The following is a 14,113-nucleotide window of genomic DNA, read 5'->3' as shown; positions in this document are numbered from 1 at the left end:
AGGCTAGTATTAATTAAGGTCTATAACTACGAAGTAATCTAAAATAGTAGCTAAGTACTAAAGATCGCATAACTTATTATTAATTAATTAATTATAATATAGCAAATCGATTAATATATAATTTAATTAATATTAATAATAATTATAATAATCGTAAAGGGTTAGAAATAGTAGTACGTAACTTCGTTAGTTTTATTAATATTAAAAAAAGGGGGTACTAGAGGTTTTTTAGATTTTTAAATATAGTAAGATATTAAATTTAAGGCTCTATAATACTTAGGCTTTTTTTTTTTTTATAATAATTACTAATAATCTATTTAGTTAAGTAGTATAATACCGAACTTATAATGATAAATAAGGAGTCGCAGGTTCGAATCCCGCTCTAGGTATTTATATTCTTAATTATAAACTTCTATAGGGTATAGTTAAGAATATTAATTTTTAATTAGCCCGGCCCCGGATTTTCTTTTTTCCGGGCGACCTTATATTTAATTAAATACGTTAAATATAAGGCCTTACGATATTTAATTATTTAACTTACTGAAATTCTTATATTTAACTGTTTATTTAACTTATTTATTTAATTAATTTGAATGGGTATAAGCGCTGAGGAGAAGATCGAGGTTAAGGCCGAGGAGGAGGACTTCGAAGGGCCTGTGAAGAAGAAGCAACGTTTAATATTTTAAGTTTATTGTTATAGAGTTCTCTTTTGCAGAAGAATATTGTTTGTTTCATTCTTAATGCTCTCCAAAAAACATCCCCGTAAAGTGAAATGCCAAGGTAAGTCCAACTATGAAATCAAAAAAAACCGAATCATCTTTCGCGGCTGAGTCCTTCAGCTGAGTCACTAAACATCGCCCTCATCTTGGTGTCCACACAAGTCACTCCTGCCACGCATGAAGCTCGTAAGACTACCAAGTGTGCCATTTTCCTGGATAACGATGATCAGACAACCCATCGGTGCATCATTGATTACCTTTTCTTGAGCAACGTAACGTCTCACTGACCGTTCTTGCGGCACCTCGTGCATCTTAGTAGCCCACCTGGTATCTTCCTATCGCTGAAACCATCGCTGTCCACTAAGCAGCTAGCATATATTGCAAACGAAACATTCACAATAGGCGAAAACAACCAACGTCAGCGACGCGTCCTCATGTTCCCCAGCACGCTATTATAGACGTAGGGCGATGATATTCTGCCAGCACCTGCCGATATCCCGCCACCAAGTGTGGCTGCGGCCGCTCCTGCCTCCGACCACGGAGCCCAGCTGCCTATACCTACCTACTTACCTACCCACTTACCTACCCACTTACCTACCTACCTACTTACCTACCTATAACTACTACTTTATTAACCTTACTATCACTACTACTACCGCTACTACTAATTAAAGCTATTTTTAATATTAATATACTATAAAAAGAGAATAATTACGAAGTTAACGATCTTTTTATTTATTAATATATTATTAATTACGATAATTATAGTTACGTAGAGTACGACTACTCACTTTACGGCTAGTGCTTCTCTAGCCTACCTAAGGCTAGAGTAGTACTTAACGAGGCTATTTATAAAGCTAGCTTTACGGTTTAAATTATTTAATATAAACCCTCCGCTAGGGCGCTAATTACTATTATTTATTATTATACTCATAGCCCGCGTTACGATCGAAAATAGTAACGCTTTATAAAATTAACCTATTTAAATAAGCGTTATAGATCTTTAACCTTATTTATAGACTACTATTAGTAGATCGCTACTAGCCTTTCGAGCGGTAATTAGCTCTTCTATCCCGTCGTTAGCGCCTTCCGTAACTATTATAACTACTTATTTAATAATATTAACGCTTTTACGCGTTATTACCGCGCGCTATTATATAATAAAAAGGACTAAATCGTTAACTAATAAAATAAGAGTATTCGACCTATCTAAATCTTTTTAAGCCTCTAATTAGAAAGTAGCGATTATAGCAATATCGTTAACTACGATATACTTAATATATTAACTACTTACTACCGTAACGAATTAGGTAGTAGATCTCTTATTAAGTAGTTATTTAACTAATTACGCGATTTTACGAAGTATTAGTACTATTTTTAACGCAACAACGCAGGCTATATTATAAGTTTATTTACTATACTTATTATTACGATTTCCCTATTTTAATAATATCCGGATGTTCTATTAATAGATTCTATATATAAAACTAATTGATTTAATATATTACTATTTAATATCTATAGAGCTACGAACGATAGTTATATTTTTTAAGTTACGAGCTATTTTTTATTTAGTAAGAAGGAAGCTAACTACCGTTAGGCTATTAACTAGCTATTAGTATTACTCTAGGCCTATAAAATTCCCTTTCTATAAGTTACGTATATAGATCGCGAGACTACTTTACTTAACGCCCTTAATAATAATACTTAATTTAAAGTAGTACTATACGTACTTTACTACTAATACGTTAACTTTAACGTACTAGCTAAGACCCGGCGCTACTTCGGCCTAGCTACGAGGGACGAGACTAGCGTCGTTATACATAACCCTCGCTTTTAATAATTCCTTATAGATTAGGGTAATCTTTTTTATAGCGAATTAATAGCTATATACTACGACTAATTATTTAAATTTAAGATTATTAAGTACCCTACGGTAGTAGTTAATTATATTATTAATACTTAGCTTAAGCCGTAGTATAAAAAAATCGTACTTACTTAGGTTAACCGAGTTAGGTATTTTAGTTACGTAATTACGTTAATTATCGAATCCTTATATATAAGTATTAAAGTACGAATTTATTACTATACGGGCGACTTTAAAGCCGTATTTAATAAATTAGTTATTTTTTAAATAGGTTAAGCGGCTATAATTAATACTTATTAAACCCGTCGCTAGGCTAAGGTATTAAGTACTATTACGGGATTATTTTAAAAAAAGGTCCGTATATATATATATTACGATACCCTTAGGTACCTCTTATAAGAACTCCGTACGCTAAGTAAATAACTAAATTTAGGTTTATATAAGAAGCTATTAAGAGAGTGCGTACCCTACTTAATTCGAACTACTTATAAGCTACTTTATTATTACATCCTTTAGTAATATACTAAGGACGGTACCTTAATATTACTAAAAAAGATCTACTTATATTAGTTTTAGTAACGCTTAGAGCTTATTATTAATAATAGTACTTTTACCCCCCTACTTAATCCCCTATAAGTCCGAAGTAAAGGTTACCTATAGGGCTTTATAGCGGGTATCATAATAATTATAACGGGTACTAGGGTACTTAAGTTAAAAAAGCTAGCGGTTAATCTAAGTACTTTTTCTAAATAAGAGCCCTCTATGTTTAAGTATAAAAAAGCTACTAAACGTATAAAAATAGTACTCGTACTAGCGCTACTACTATTAATAGTATTTCTAGCGCTAAGTAAGGCTACTTCTACTTGATAAGGCCTCGAGATTATATACGATTTTAATATATACGAGCTTAGTATAAAGATATAGCGGGGGTATTAGCGGGCTATTATTAACGAGGTAATTAATATAATTAACGGCAATATAATTAATCTTATAGGGGCTCTTTAATTACTAACGCTTATAAAGTTGCGATTTTAATTAATTAGTAATTTTACGTAGTTAAACGTACTATAGGATCTAGCTAACGAGGATTATACTTACGATATTAATCCTATAATAAAAAGTAAAATAAATAAACTTATTAATAAGTACGAGGCTAAAGTAGAGGACGAGGCTAAAGTAGAGGAAGTCGCTAAATTACGGGCTATGGGCTATATAAAGTAATTAATAGTTAATTAGGTAGTTAATTAGGTAGTTAATTAGGTAGTTAATTGGGCAGTTAATTGAGTAGTTAATTAGGCCAATTTATCGATTGCCATACTTTTTACTAAAATAATTTAATTAACTATAAGTTAATTAACGGCCTCTGATTAGCCTAACCTATTTAAATACTAACTACGCAGAGCCTAGCTTATATATATACCCGAGACCGGCGGTCGTGTAGCGGCCGTAGCTATACTTAGTAGCAGAATAGCGGCAGCTAGTGGCAGAATATCATCGCCCTAGACGTAATTAAAACCCGTTAGCTTATTATTAGAACTTAGTTTCAGACGCCCACCTTAGGCCGTCTACTTCGCATTTAACTATTACTACTATTTATATATTTTACTAAGATCTAGCTTTTTACTACTAGAAATTGTGGCTATACTTCTAGACGTCTCACTTTGGACAGTACCACTAACTGGTGATCCAAGTATGTTTGATTAGATAGTAAACATCTGCGCTGAGTACACTCTGTCTGCTGCATCGTCGCAGGGGTAGTTGACATCGAGAAGATAAGGAATCTTGACTGGCTTGCGTATCTTCTTCTCGTTGTCGTGCCTGAGATTGCGACACCGGGAAGAAGATATGGCAGAGATGAAGGCGTTCCGTGCCGTCTTTCCTGCCTAAGGACAACCGAAAATTGTCGTAAGCTCCAATGGAAAGCGATCACAATTCGACGAAGTTGCTGTAGACACTCTTGTGGCCCATTCAGTCGGCTGTAGACCGACTGCAGATACGCGCTTCAAGTTCCGAGAGACGAGGCCGAAGCCATGTAAAAATTACGCTCCTTCATCAAGGCACCCATGATACTGTTGGTTGATTTGTTGCACCAAGTGGATCTTCTGGTTGAGGTCCCTGAGGTAATAGCTGTTCGGGAGCCGTGTTGTCCGGAGTCTTCAGTTCTCTGGCATGAGATGCTTCATCAGCGACGGCTATATTTTGATACAGGGCTCTCTGGGGCTCTCCGATGAGAGTTGAACTGACGAGGTCGGCATCTCCAATCTCAGACAGAGCATGTCTAGGTTCGTGAGTCTTGGGCTCTCGGCCTGCTCCTTTTGTCTTGACTGCACCATTCTCGAGCTTTTCCAGTATCGTGAGCGATTGTATCTGGTTCGGTCGGCATCATGCCGCCCTTCAGCAGCCTCGCCCCAATTGTCCAGGGATGTGGCTCGATCGCCGTGGCCCACGATTTCCTGTGTAAAAGCAGGTGTCATCCGATGTCCTCTTCTTAGGGAAAGTCTGGATTTCAACGCCTCTAGAATTAAGTGATGCAATGAAGGTAGTCGCATTGTTTGGGATGCCTCACCAATCACGACGGCGCCGAATCTCTGGCCTATTTTGGGGCGGCATTTCTGCTCAGGTCGACGACTCGACATCGTAAATGCCAACATGGTGACGCGACGCTAGACTGTGTACTACCAAAGACGGGGCCAAAGCAGTGTTCCATAGAAAGGGCCTTTGTTGTCATCGGTGGTGGTCTTGTGACAGTCTGTACTCCATTGCGAGGGTATCATTGGTCGTCTCTGTTGTCTTGCTGGGACCTGAACCTCGGTATCGGTTAGCTATCCAATTGCCAATAGGAAAGGAAATGTGACCTACTCCATGATCCCTCGTTGAGACTTGCCGAAAGACCTCGACCGACGTTCTCAATCATGTACCAGGCATGGGCGTGCCAGAATGTATTCGCCACGGGCGACCTTGCCAGGCAAATGTGACAACTTGGGCAAAGGACGGAAATGGTGTGGAGTTTCTGTGACAGCTGCCAACAACCCTGTCTCTTCAGGACTGGTGGCATCTTCGCCTTCAGCTGCAGGAAGCTGCATCGTGAATTGAGCGTAGCCTCGACTGCGCATCACGAGTCGCTCGAGGCACAAGTTCCGCTTGGGGTAGGGTTCTCAATGGCAGCAACGCTTCGCTCCATGTACTCATCAAGTAGTAGGAAACACAGTTGCAGTGGGCAGTGTCACCTTCGCCAGCTTTTGATCGGTTGCTGAAAGTTGAGATATCCCGGTTTCTGTCAGACTGGGGTGGAGGCGGATTTGCCAGGGGCCCGTGGCAAGCGTGACTGCAGATCTCAAGAAACGGGAAGATACGAGAGTCTGGATACCGTTTGTGTGAGAGATGAAGCTGAATTGCCTTGGATGATTTGTTAGAGTATGAGGAAGAACGCACTGTGGTCACTTACCGGTGTTGTAGCCCTGCCAGCTATGTGAGGGAGAGGGGAGTGTTGGCAAGCACATCGGGTAATGCCTTTCGGCCAGTACAAAGGTCAATAATCGGGAGGAAGTTGTCAGGTAGAGCCCACGATTTCTCTGTTTCGTGCAAGTGAGTGGAAAGGGCACGAGCCCGGGCCACTTTCCGGATTCCCTCCTCTGCCGTCAGTAATCCAACACCAGCAGTGCCTCGATTGTGGGTAGAAAGGGCAGCGGACTAGGGTGAGTTGGTGATTTCGTACGGCTGTCGGGTTCAGTAAGATTCCTTGTCCAGAGGTGCCATACCAATTACCCAAAATTTGGCATAGTTTCCGCTGTAACTGCCGTGCTAAAACTCAATAATCCCATTGTCCTGGTCCTCTCCGAATCGTATCCTGATCCTCCCACTTGTATCATTTCGAATGCCCAAATTCTTCGGCAAACGACGAAAACCCGTGCGTTCCTGTCCACGTCAAAGCAAGGGAGGTGTATATGTTCGCTGGGAGACTTGCCCATAGTATGCTGCTTTCTCAATCACGCTTGCGGGACTTGGCTCTTGCCCATTGAAGCGGTAGAATAAGGTCATTTGCATCGAGTTGACTGGAGGAGGTAGCTTGCCGTCGAAGTGGCCGAGGAGGAGCTTGCCGTCGAAATGGCCGAGGGGTTTGCCGTCGAAGTGGCTGGAGGAAGTGGAGGTACTCGGCCACCACGTTTGTCGTACTGACGGAAATTTTGATACGTTTCTGTTTGTCGAGGCACTTGCCGTTTGTCAAAGAGTCATAAAGGCAGGGAAAATTGAGGATCTATGTTGACCGCAAGTACGCAGCAATTGGGGACAGTCACAGTGGGCAGGACCTTCGTTCGACCCGTACGGTTGCCCTAGAAGAGATCTGGCGGAAGTTGGATTTTCGAGATCCTTCCGCGGCGAGTTTCTGGCATGAGAAAGTGGGAGTCGGTGTGCTGAGACGCCCTGTCTCATCAGTCAGCGGTCTGAACCAACGCTCTGGTGGGCTTAGGGACTTGTCGAAGCGAGATTTCCGTGGCGGCCAGGGGCCTGCCGGCAGAGAGCGTGTCGAAAGAGCTCTTCTGCAGGGAATAACCCTGACAATGACAAAAAGAAGCTCTTTCTGCGGCGAGGTTGGCTTCCCATGAAAGGAGATGGTGAAAGAAGGTAGTGAAAGTATTTTTTTCGCGGCAAGCATGCGTAAGAAATCGAGCACAATTGACGCTGGAGGAGAGCTTGTCGAAGTGAGCCTTCAGTAGTGGATATCTGGCGCAAAGAAGTCGTAATTATAGCGTTGTGAACTAATATCGTTTTAGCGGCCAGCGGTCTGGCGGTCGATTTGGCGAATGAGGGCTTGTTGAAGCGATCCTTTCGTGGCGGTCGACTGGCGGAAGTAAGCTCGCGTGATGGAACACGCTCTCAAAGTTTCCGTATAGGTTCCGCAATCGAGAATATGTAGCACGGAGTCGATCGTGATACTGCAAACGAGCCTCTGTTACAGAATTTGATACACAAAAGAGCTGACTGCTCGTTCGGAAATGTCTTCTCTGTCGACTTACTGGTGTGTAATGGAACCTATCACTACACGAAGTAGGGTCATCCAAAGCACTGATCAGCGTAATTATACACGTCAGTAGGGCAAAGCCTTTCGGCCAGTACGATGCTCACTGATCGTTTATCGAAATGCGTACGTATGCAGAAGGAGGAAACTAATTGGCACAGCCCAAGACTCCACGATCAGACTCTGAGTATTACTTACTTATAAGTGCTTAGTGCCTCTTGGTGTATGTCAGCACAATTTTATCATGGCTTCGGAAAACCTTCACTCGGTCTTTGTCGGTGCAGTCAATATTTAAACAGTAAAGGCTGTATCTAAAAAAAATAGCACAAGTGAGCTCGAGTGCATGATTTCCTCGACCTTGCTCGATTTGTAAGGTTGATCAGGTAGAGCAGTACTGCGGACAGTTCCTTCCCTCCATTTGACCTCATTCAAATATCTCTTTTTCCAAAGAGGAGATTCTTGAAAGTACACGCCTATTCCAGAAAAGATCTTAACTTAACTTATACTAATCAAAATACCGGAATGGGGCGCAATTATGAGTAGGTACACACCATAACCCGCAATAATACGGTCCGTGTCGAGGTAAATTTCTGCGATGGAATTTGCGCTGGGCAGTACTTGAGTTTCTAATGCGCCTTCCATTCTAACAAAAACAGACGGACGTGTGGCTCAGTGGTAGAGCGTCTCCGTTATATGCTTAGAGGAGTCGAGCTCGCTCACTTCTTTCAAACTATACACCGCTTGCGGTAATGAGGTTCTGAGCAGACAATGAGAGGAAGCGTGGGTTCGATTCCCACCATGTCCATTCACTTTTGTTTTGTTTTTATCCTTTCTATTTATCAGAGTTATTTTTGGCCACCCAAACGGCTCGTGACGTGAAACGACTGAGTCTTAAGGGATTCTCTTCCTGTGAGTAGAACTGCCTACCCTCTGCCAAACGTCCAATCAGTCAGCTTCCAAACCCCCCACCATAAAACCCTCGCGCCTGCCTAGCTTCCTGAATTTTCTGAATGCGCCTTCCCACGTGACCAGAAGGTGATAGAGACGTTCTCTGGCAACCCTTTTCAACTAGACATATGTGGCCGTCCAACATGATGTCTGCCACATATTGGCCCACGCCTGGCCAGCCCTGTTTGGCGTGTGCAGACGCCAGCATGGCTATAATAATAGGAGCACCCAGTGGTCCACGTAAGCTTATTAAATTTCATGCCTCGATATAGAGCTAAGGGAAAGTTGACTGGGTAAATTATTCTTATTTACACCTTATCTCGGATGGCCCAACTCTTCTGGCCTTATCGATTATGTATAATGTATAGTATAGGTTATGAAGCGATGGGGTGGCTACTTGTCGGGCTTTGCCGGCGGTCTTCTTCCTACTGACACTTCTTTCCCACCCCGGGATCAAGCGAGTCGTTCGAGAAGCCATATACTAGTATACGTAAGACGGTCCGTCATCTTTTAGCTTCAAAAATACCACAGAAGAGGGCGAGAATGAGTTATTCCTCAGCTGGGAAGTGGTCTTCGGGACCTATTCAAGGACCAATTTGAGAAGCTACTCACGATCACGACAAGCTCCCAACCATCGCTCTCGGCCATCATGACGTGTTTTCTCAGACACCATTAAGTCAGATGTTCCTAGTGGATTATCATGGGTTTACTTGGGACTCGCGTATCACACCAAGGCCATAAATAAATACAGAGTATGAGTCATCAATGAAAAAATGTACTTTTCTGCCTGCCCAGCACGCTACATTTCAAACTAAATTGGTGAAGTTCTCGTGGCTAAGCCAGAGATATCAATAGAGAGGGTCCCATCATCTGAACATAACACTACTTGTCTCCAACGCTCGGTTTTACTATATGTAGCTATGGGAGGGCTCGTAACAACTAGAACTTATGCTGCCTGAGCGAACGCACCGTAGGCAAAGTCCGATACCTTTTTGAAAGGTGTCCAGACTCGAGCTGCGGTTTCGCCTGTAGGCTGGAGCAGTGTGTTTGTACTCATAAACACATGAAGTGCTTGATTCCTCAGGGATCGGGTCAGGCATCCTGTGTGCTAACTCCAGTGCCTTAGTGATAGAAGTATGAGATAGGCGTGCTGGCCAAAGGTCTTCCTTTTGCAACAGCTTCATGTATGCATATGCATATTTGCTCGTCCACCCGCACTTGTGAACGCACAGCCCAGTCGCATCGTTCACCCCGGCAGTAAGTATTTCTGCTAGCCTCAGCCTTGCGAGCCCTCTCTGCTCTTCTAGCAGACCTGCCCGGCTACTTGTTAGTTGTAGGTTCGAAAGATCTTCATGATACTTACTGAAGATCCTCCATGTCATGAGAGATTCGGCATCTTTCCAATAGAGATCGAGATAAGGACCATCATGGTCAAGTATCAATGCTCTCGTGATCTCCTTGAAAGCTTGCGCACTCTGCAAGAGATATGCTGCGGCAGTGAGAAGCATAAGATTGCTAGCTGATTTCCCAGAAGGTCGAAGCCAGCTTTCGGCGGCAAATCTGAGAGCATTGCCACAATCATACTTGTCCGCGGCGACAGCGACTGCGAGGACATCGCCAACAGCGAGAGTTCGAGGTACCTCACTATTCTTATGATGAATGACGGAACAGATGATTTTCAATGCAGCAACATTGTCTTCAGGTAGCAATAGTTCCGAAGCTTTACCCTGATCGTGCCTATCACGGCCTTCCTTCCAGTCTGGGCCGAGCATGACGGAGAATGGTTTCGATACTGCCATCAATGACATACAATGAACGCGCATTCTTGTCTCGTCTGGCCCAACCAACAGAAGGAGGTCGCCATCAGGAGCGATTTCGATAACTGTGCTTGGTCGGCCGTCTCTTGGATTTTCCATACTGATTGTGAATAGCCGTCGCTATTATGAGAAAGCGTTGTTGGTAAGCTGGACCACGTTAACCTTTGTGAGTACCCCGCATTCTTACGGCTGAGTATAAGAACGGAGGATATGGCGAAAAGTGCAATAAAACGTAATGATGATGGAACACACCCCGCGTCACGTGTGAGTTGTGACAGAAACTAGGTCGACACACTGGCTCAGCTTCACAACTTCATTCTCGCCCAGCTTTACTCGTTTTCTGCTTTTGGTGAATGAACAAGCCTATCACTAGATTATGAAGAGCCGGGAACTTCTCTGCTCCTCGTTGCCGAAGGCCATCGCTGCGATGATCTCATAGCCGCCACCGAGGACCGGAGTGACCAGACTGATGCAGACCTAAGCAGCTGACATTAAACAACTACCTCTCCGCATAATGTTTCTTACAGCTTTCTCTATAATTGGAGGCATTGGAAAAGCGCAGGTGTTATCACAGAATGAGAAAAACCAGGGGACAGGTCAATGCGTTGAATGGTTACGCCCAGTCGTCACTCGTGGCGGCCGTCCAACTTGAGAGTTTGCGACTCAGAGTCAGTGTATATCTCAGGGAGAATCCAACAAGCCTCCGCCCGATTCTGCGGGAGATGTTCATCTACAGCATGATAGAAGTCTACCGATCATGGATTATCATTGGTAACAATGTATATTAAAATAGGCTACAAGGCATCACTGTAGCTTCAATCGACATAGTTCTCATAATGTATGTACATAACACAATGCTTCCACCCGCATATATGCTTCCTACCAAACTACCAGTGGGTAGGTCCAATGGTGGATCCATCGTCGGGTAGGATCTTCGTGACAGCGGCGCCGTTTGCGTCCAGGTTGTTGTTCTATATCACCAGTTAGCTGATTGGACAATTTAGAATAAAAGTGGGACTGAAATACCGCGATAGTGTTCCCCCACCATTCGGGGAACTCAGTGTTTGAAAGACCCAGAGCAAGTCCGGAGATGACGATGCAAAGAGCGGTGCCGATATCGAGGGCTCCAGACAGAACGTAGTTGTAGCGGGCTGCGAAGCAGGTTAGTGAGTGACATGAGAACGAACTCCACAGGGGAAAGACTTACTCCACCAGCCGAAGAAGCGGTTGCGAACCCACCAGTTGAAGATGAGACCAACAATAACCCACTGGCCCAACCACCAGGTGGTGGCAGGAGGGATCATACCAGCGGCACCGAAGATAGCGGGGAAGAAGACGTAGCGGAGCATGCTGCGAGGGTAGCGGCGAGCGAGGAAGAACTGGATGACGGGGCAGATGGCACCGATGAGCCAGAAGTAGTTGACCCAAGAGTACAGCTGGCCGGCACCGAACATGCGGCGGGGACCGATGACACCCCAGATGACACTGGCATTGTAGAAAGTACGAGCGTTGGGGCAGGTGAGACCCTGGGCCTGATGGGAAGTGCAGACGCCGTCAATGTTACCACGGAGGAAGTTGTAAGAGGCAATCTGGACAAGGGACAGCCAAACGACGGCGAAGGTCTGGGCAGCGAACATGGTGCGAGGAGGAATCTTCATGTAGTGGCCGACCTTCATGTCAGACACGTACTGGAGACCGTTGTAGCAGAGCATGTAACCCCAAGACTTGAACAGCATCATGGCGACGGGGCGGCCGGGCGTCATGTAACCAACAATCATCTCAGTGATGACGTTGAGACCGGTCTGCTGGTTGGTGACAGCCTGGATGATACCGACGGGAAGAATGAAGAAGGCACCAATGATGATGCAAATGATGTAGGCCCACCAGGTCAAGTGAGTGTTCCAGACCTGGGATGCGATCATACCAAAGGCGAAGCTGACAGCGAACATGGTCGCGAACCACCACTCGGGAGCCTCCTTGTAGCGGCGCATGAGCTTGAGGTGAATATCAGCCTCTTCGTTGGAGGCAGACTTGGTGCGGTCGATGATGTCGCGGCCGTAGAAGAGACCGACGTGAACGAGGGTGCTGATGAGACCAGCGAAACCCATGCCGTAAGACAGGGAGAAGGCAGGACCCAAGATGAGAGGAGAGTACTCCTTGTAGGCAGTCTCGTTGAAGGTGAACTCGGGAGTCAAGATACGACTGGTGTTGTACGGCTGAGCAAAGTGGTCAAAGTTGGAGTTGGCGCTGATGGGGAGGTAGCGGTAGAACTCGGGGCCGCCCCAAGCAAGACCGATGCAGCCAAGCATCATGATGATGATACCGGCACCGACGTTGGCGATGGCGAAAGCCGGGGTCTGCAGGGGAGAGAGCAAGAAACCGGAAATGGTACTCCAGTCAAAGGAGATGGGGATAAGACCGAGACCAGTCTGACCACCAAAGACCTGGTTGACGACAACGTTGTTGGGGGCGATCCAGCAGACAAATGTAAAGATCTGCAGGAACTGAGCAAACACTTCAGGAATCCACTCATAGACAAAGGTAGCGGCAGCCACAATGAGGAAGAACTTGTAGCGACCGATCCTCCAGCCGTTGGTAAGGGCGGGATCTGAGGATGAGTGGTCGTGAAGTGAGTGCATGACGGTGGTGGTGATGAGGGTCGCGGGCCAGACCATGGCGGCGGGCCAGACGAGGTAGCGACGCAGGATACCGGCGATACCAAGACCCATGGCCTGGGTCGAGATAATGAGCAGAATCTGGAAGCCCCAGCCAAAGTATTGCTTGTAGAAGATCTCCTGGGCGAGGAGAATATCAATGGCGTAACTGGCGGTGGCACCGGCAGCAGTCATCATGGTGATGATGGTGTGCTCCTTGACGTTGAAGGGACCGGGGTTGGTGTTGAGCTCGTGACCGAAGAGGTTGAACTTCATCTCCGGGATGACCTTGGCGCAGAAGCAGCCGAGGGGGTAGGAGATCAATTGCACCACGGTGGAGGTGATGATGATGGGTGAGCGACGGAGACCGAGGAGAATGTTGCAGGCGGCGATGATTGTGCACATGAGGGCACCAATCGACCAGGCGCGGATAGTGTTGATGGGCAGCTCGGTATCGTCAAAAGGTTGAACCTGAGCTTGTTAGTCATGACGCCCGTTGCTCGACTCGGGACGTTGAACAAACTCACCGAAGCGCGGACCTCGGGGTAGGGAGAGTCCTCGTGGAGAGCAGCCTCAACGGCAGCCTCCTTCTCGTAGTCACCAGACTGGACGGCGGCGTCGGCGGCATCGAGCTTGTCAATGTCCAAAAAGGGATCCCACTTGTGAATCTTCTTGAACTTCTTGAGTTCGGCTTCGGGGTTGACGGTCTCGAGACCGTTGGCATCGACGCCGGTCGAGACGGCGTCGACCACGATGGGCCGCTCTCCGACCTTGCCCCTCCGCTTGCTGAAGGCCATGGTTGGCAGTCTTTCAGGTACTGGTTACCGGGTTGGTGTTGCGTTCGGGTTGCACCCTGAGTTCTCAAAAGAATGGAACTCAAAGGGGGGAATCTCTGGTCGTAGAGCTTGTGGGCTGAAGAAACCAAAATCGAGCACGACGAGGGTGAGCGCGTCGGGTAGTATTTAGATGCGTCGCACATCCAGGGCCTCGTTGATGGACTCCATGATCGGTTGCCATATCGGCGACCAGTGGGCCGAGATATTGACCTGCCTAATGGAGTCAGTCGTGGGCGAAGCGGGCCAACCCCTGGA

At 45.5% G+C, this 14,113-nt stretch overlaps 3 protein-coding genes and 2 non-coding genes across 5 annotated transcripts; 2 read left to right on the top strand and 3 right to left on the bottom strand.

The window, feature by feature from the left end:
* Positions 1 to 311: 311 nt before the first annotated feature.
* On the top strand, positions 312 to 389 carry CLUP02_tRNA021. Its single transcript has one exon. It is a non-coding gene; the product is annotated as a tRNA-OTHER (tRNA).
* A 4,249-nt stretch (positions 390 to 4,638) lies between these two features.
* On the bottom strand, positions 4,639 to 5,060 carry CLUP02_01797 (uncharacterized protein; the record flags this gene model as incomplete). Its single annotated transcript, XM_049280834.1, has 2 exons — positions 4,639 to 4,750; positions 4,831 to 5,060. The coding sequence occupies 2 exons, from the start codon at positions 5,058 to 5,060 to the stop codon at positions 4,639 to 4,641; spliced, it is 342 nt and encodes a 113-aa protein (XP_049136791.1).
* A 1,450-nt stretch (positions 5,061 to 6,510) lies between these two features.
* CLUP02_01796 (uncharacterized protein) lies at positions 6,511 to 10,467 on the bottom strand (the record flags this gene model as incomplete). The annotated part of the gene is made up of 11 exons (XM_049280833.1): positions 6,511 to 6,736; positions 6,798 to 6,841; positions 6,911 to 7,277; positions 7,345 to 7,534; positions 7,602 to 7,617; positions 7,931 to 8,076; positions 8,155 to 8,246; positions 8,342 to 8,360; positions 8,573 to 8,732; positions 9,164 to 9,212; positions 9,521 to 10,467. 11 exons carry the CDS (start codon positions 10,465 to 10,467, stop codon positions 6,511 to 6,513), a joined length of 2,256 nt encoding a protein of 751 aa, XP_049136790.1.
* CLUP02_tRNA022 lies at positions 8,262 to 8,408 on the top strand. The gene has a single exon. It is a non-coding gene; the product is annotated as a tRNA-Ile (tRNA).
* Positions 10,468 to 11,255: 788 nt separating the features above from the next.
* CLUP02_01795 (OPT family small oligopeptide transporter) lies at positions 11,256 to 13,819 on the bottom strand (the record flags this gene model as incomplete). Its single annotated transcript, XM_049280832.1, has 4 exons — positions 11,256 to 11,339; positions 11,395 to 11,519; positions 11,576 to 13,493; positions 13,550 to 13,819. 4 exons carry the CDS (start codon positions 13,817 to 13,819, stop codon positions 11,256 to 11,258), a joined length of 2,397 nt encoding a protein of 798 aa, XP_049136789.1.
* Positions 13,820 to 14,113: the final 294 nt, after the last annotated feature.

The sequence above is a fragment of the Colletotrichum lupini genome, chromosome 1, assembly GCF_023278565.1.
Source record: "Colletotrichum lupini chromosome 1, complete sequence".
Lineage (NCBI taxonomy): Eukaryota > Fungi > Ascomycota > Sordariomycetes > Glomerellales > Glomerellaceae > Colletotrichum > Colletotrichum lupini.
Note: the sequence above shows the minus strand (reverse complement) of the source record. Positions and strands in the feature narration are given on the sequence as shown.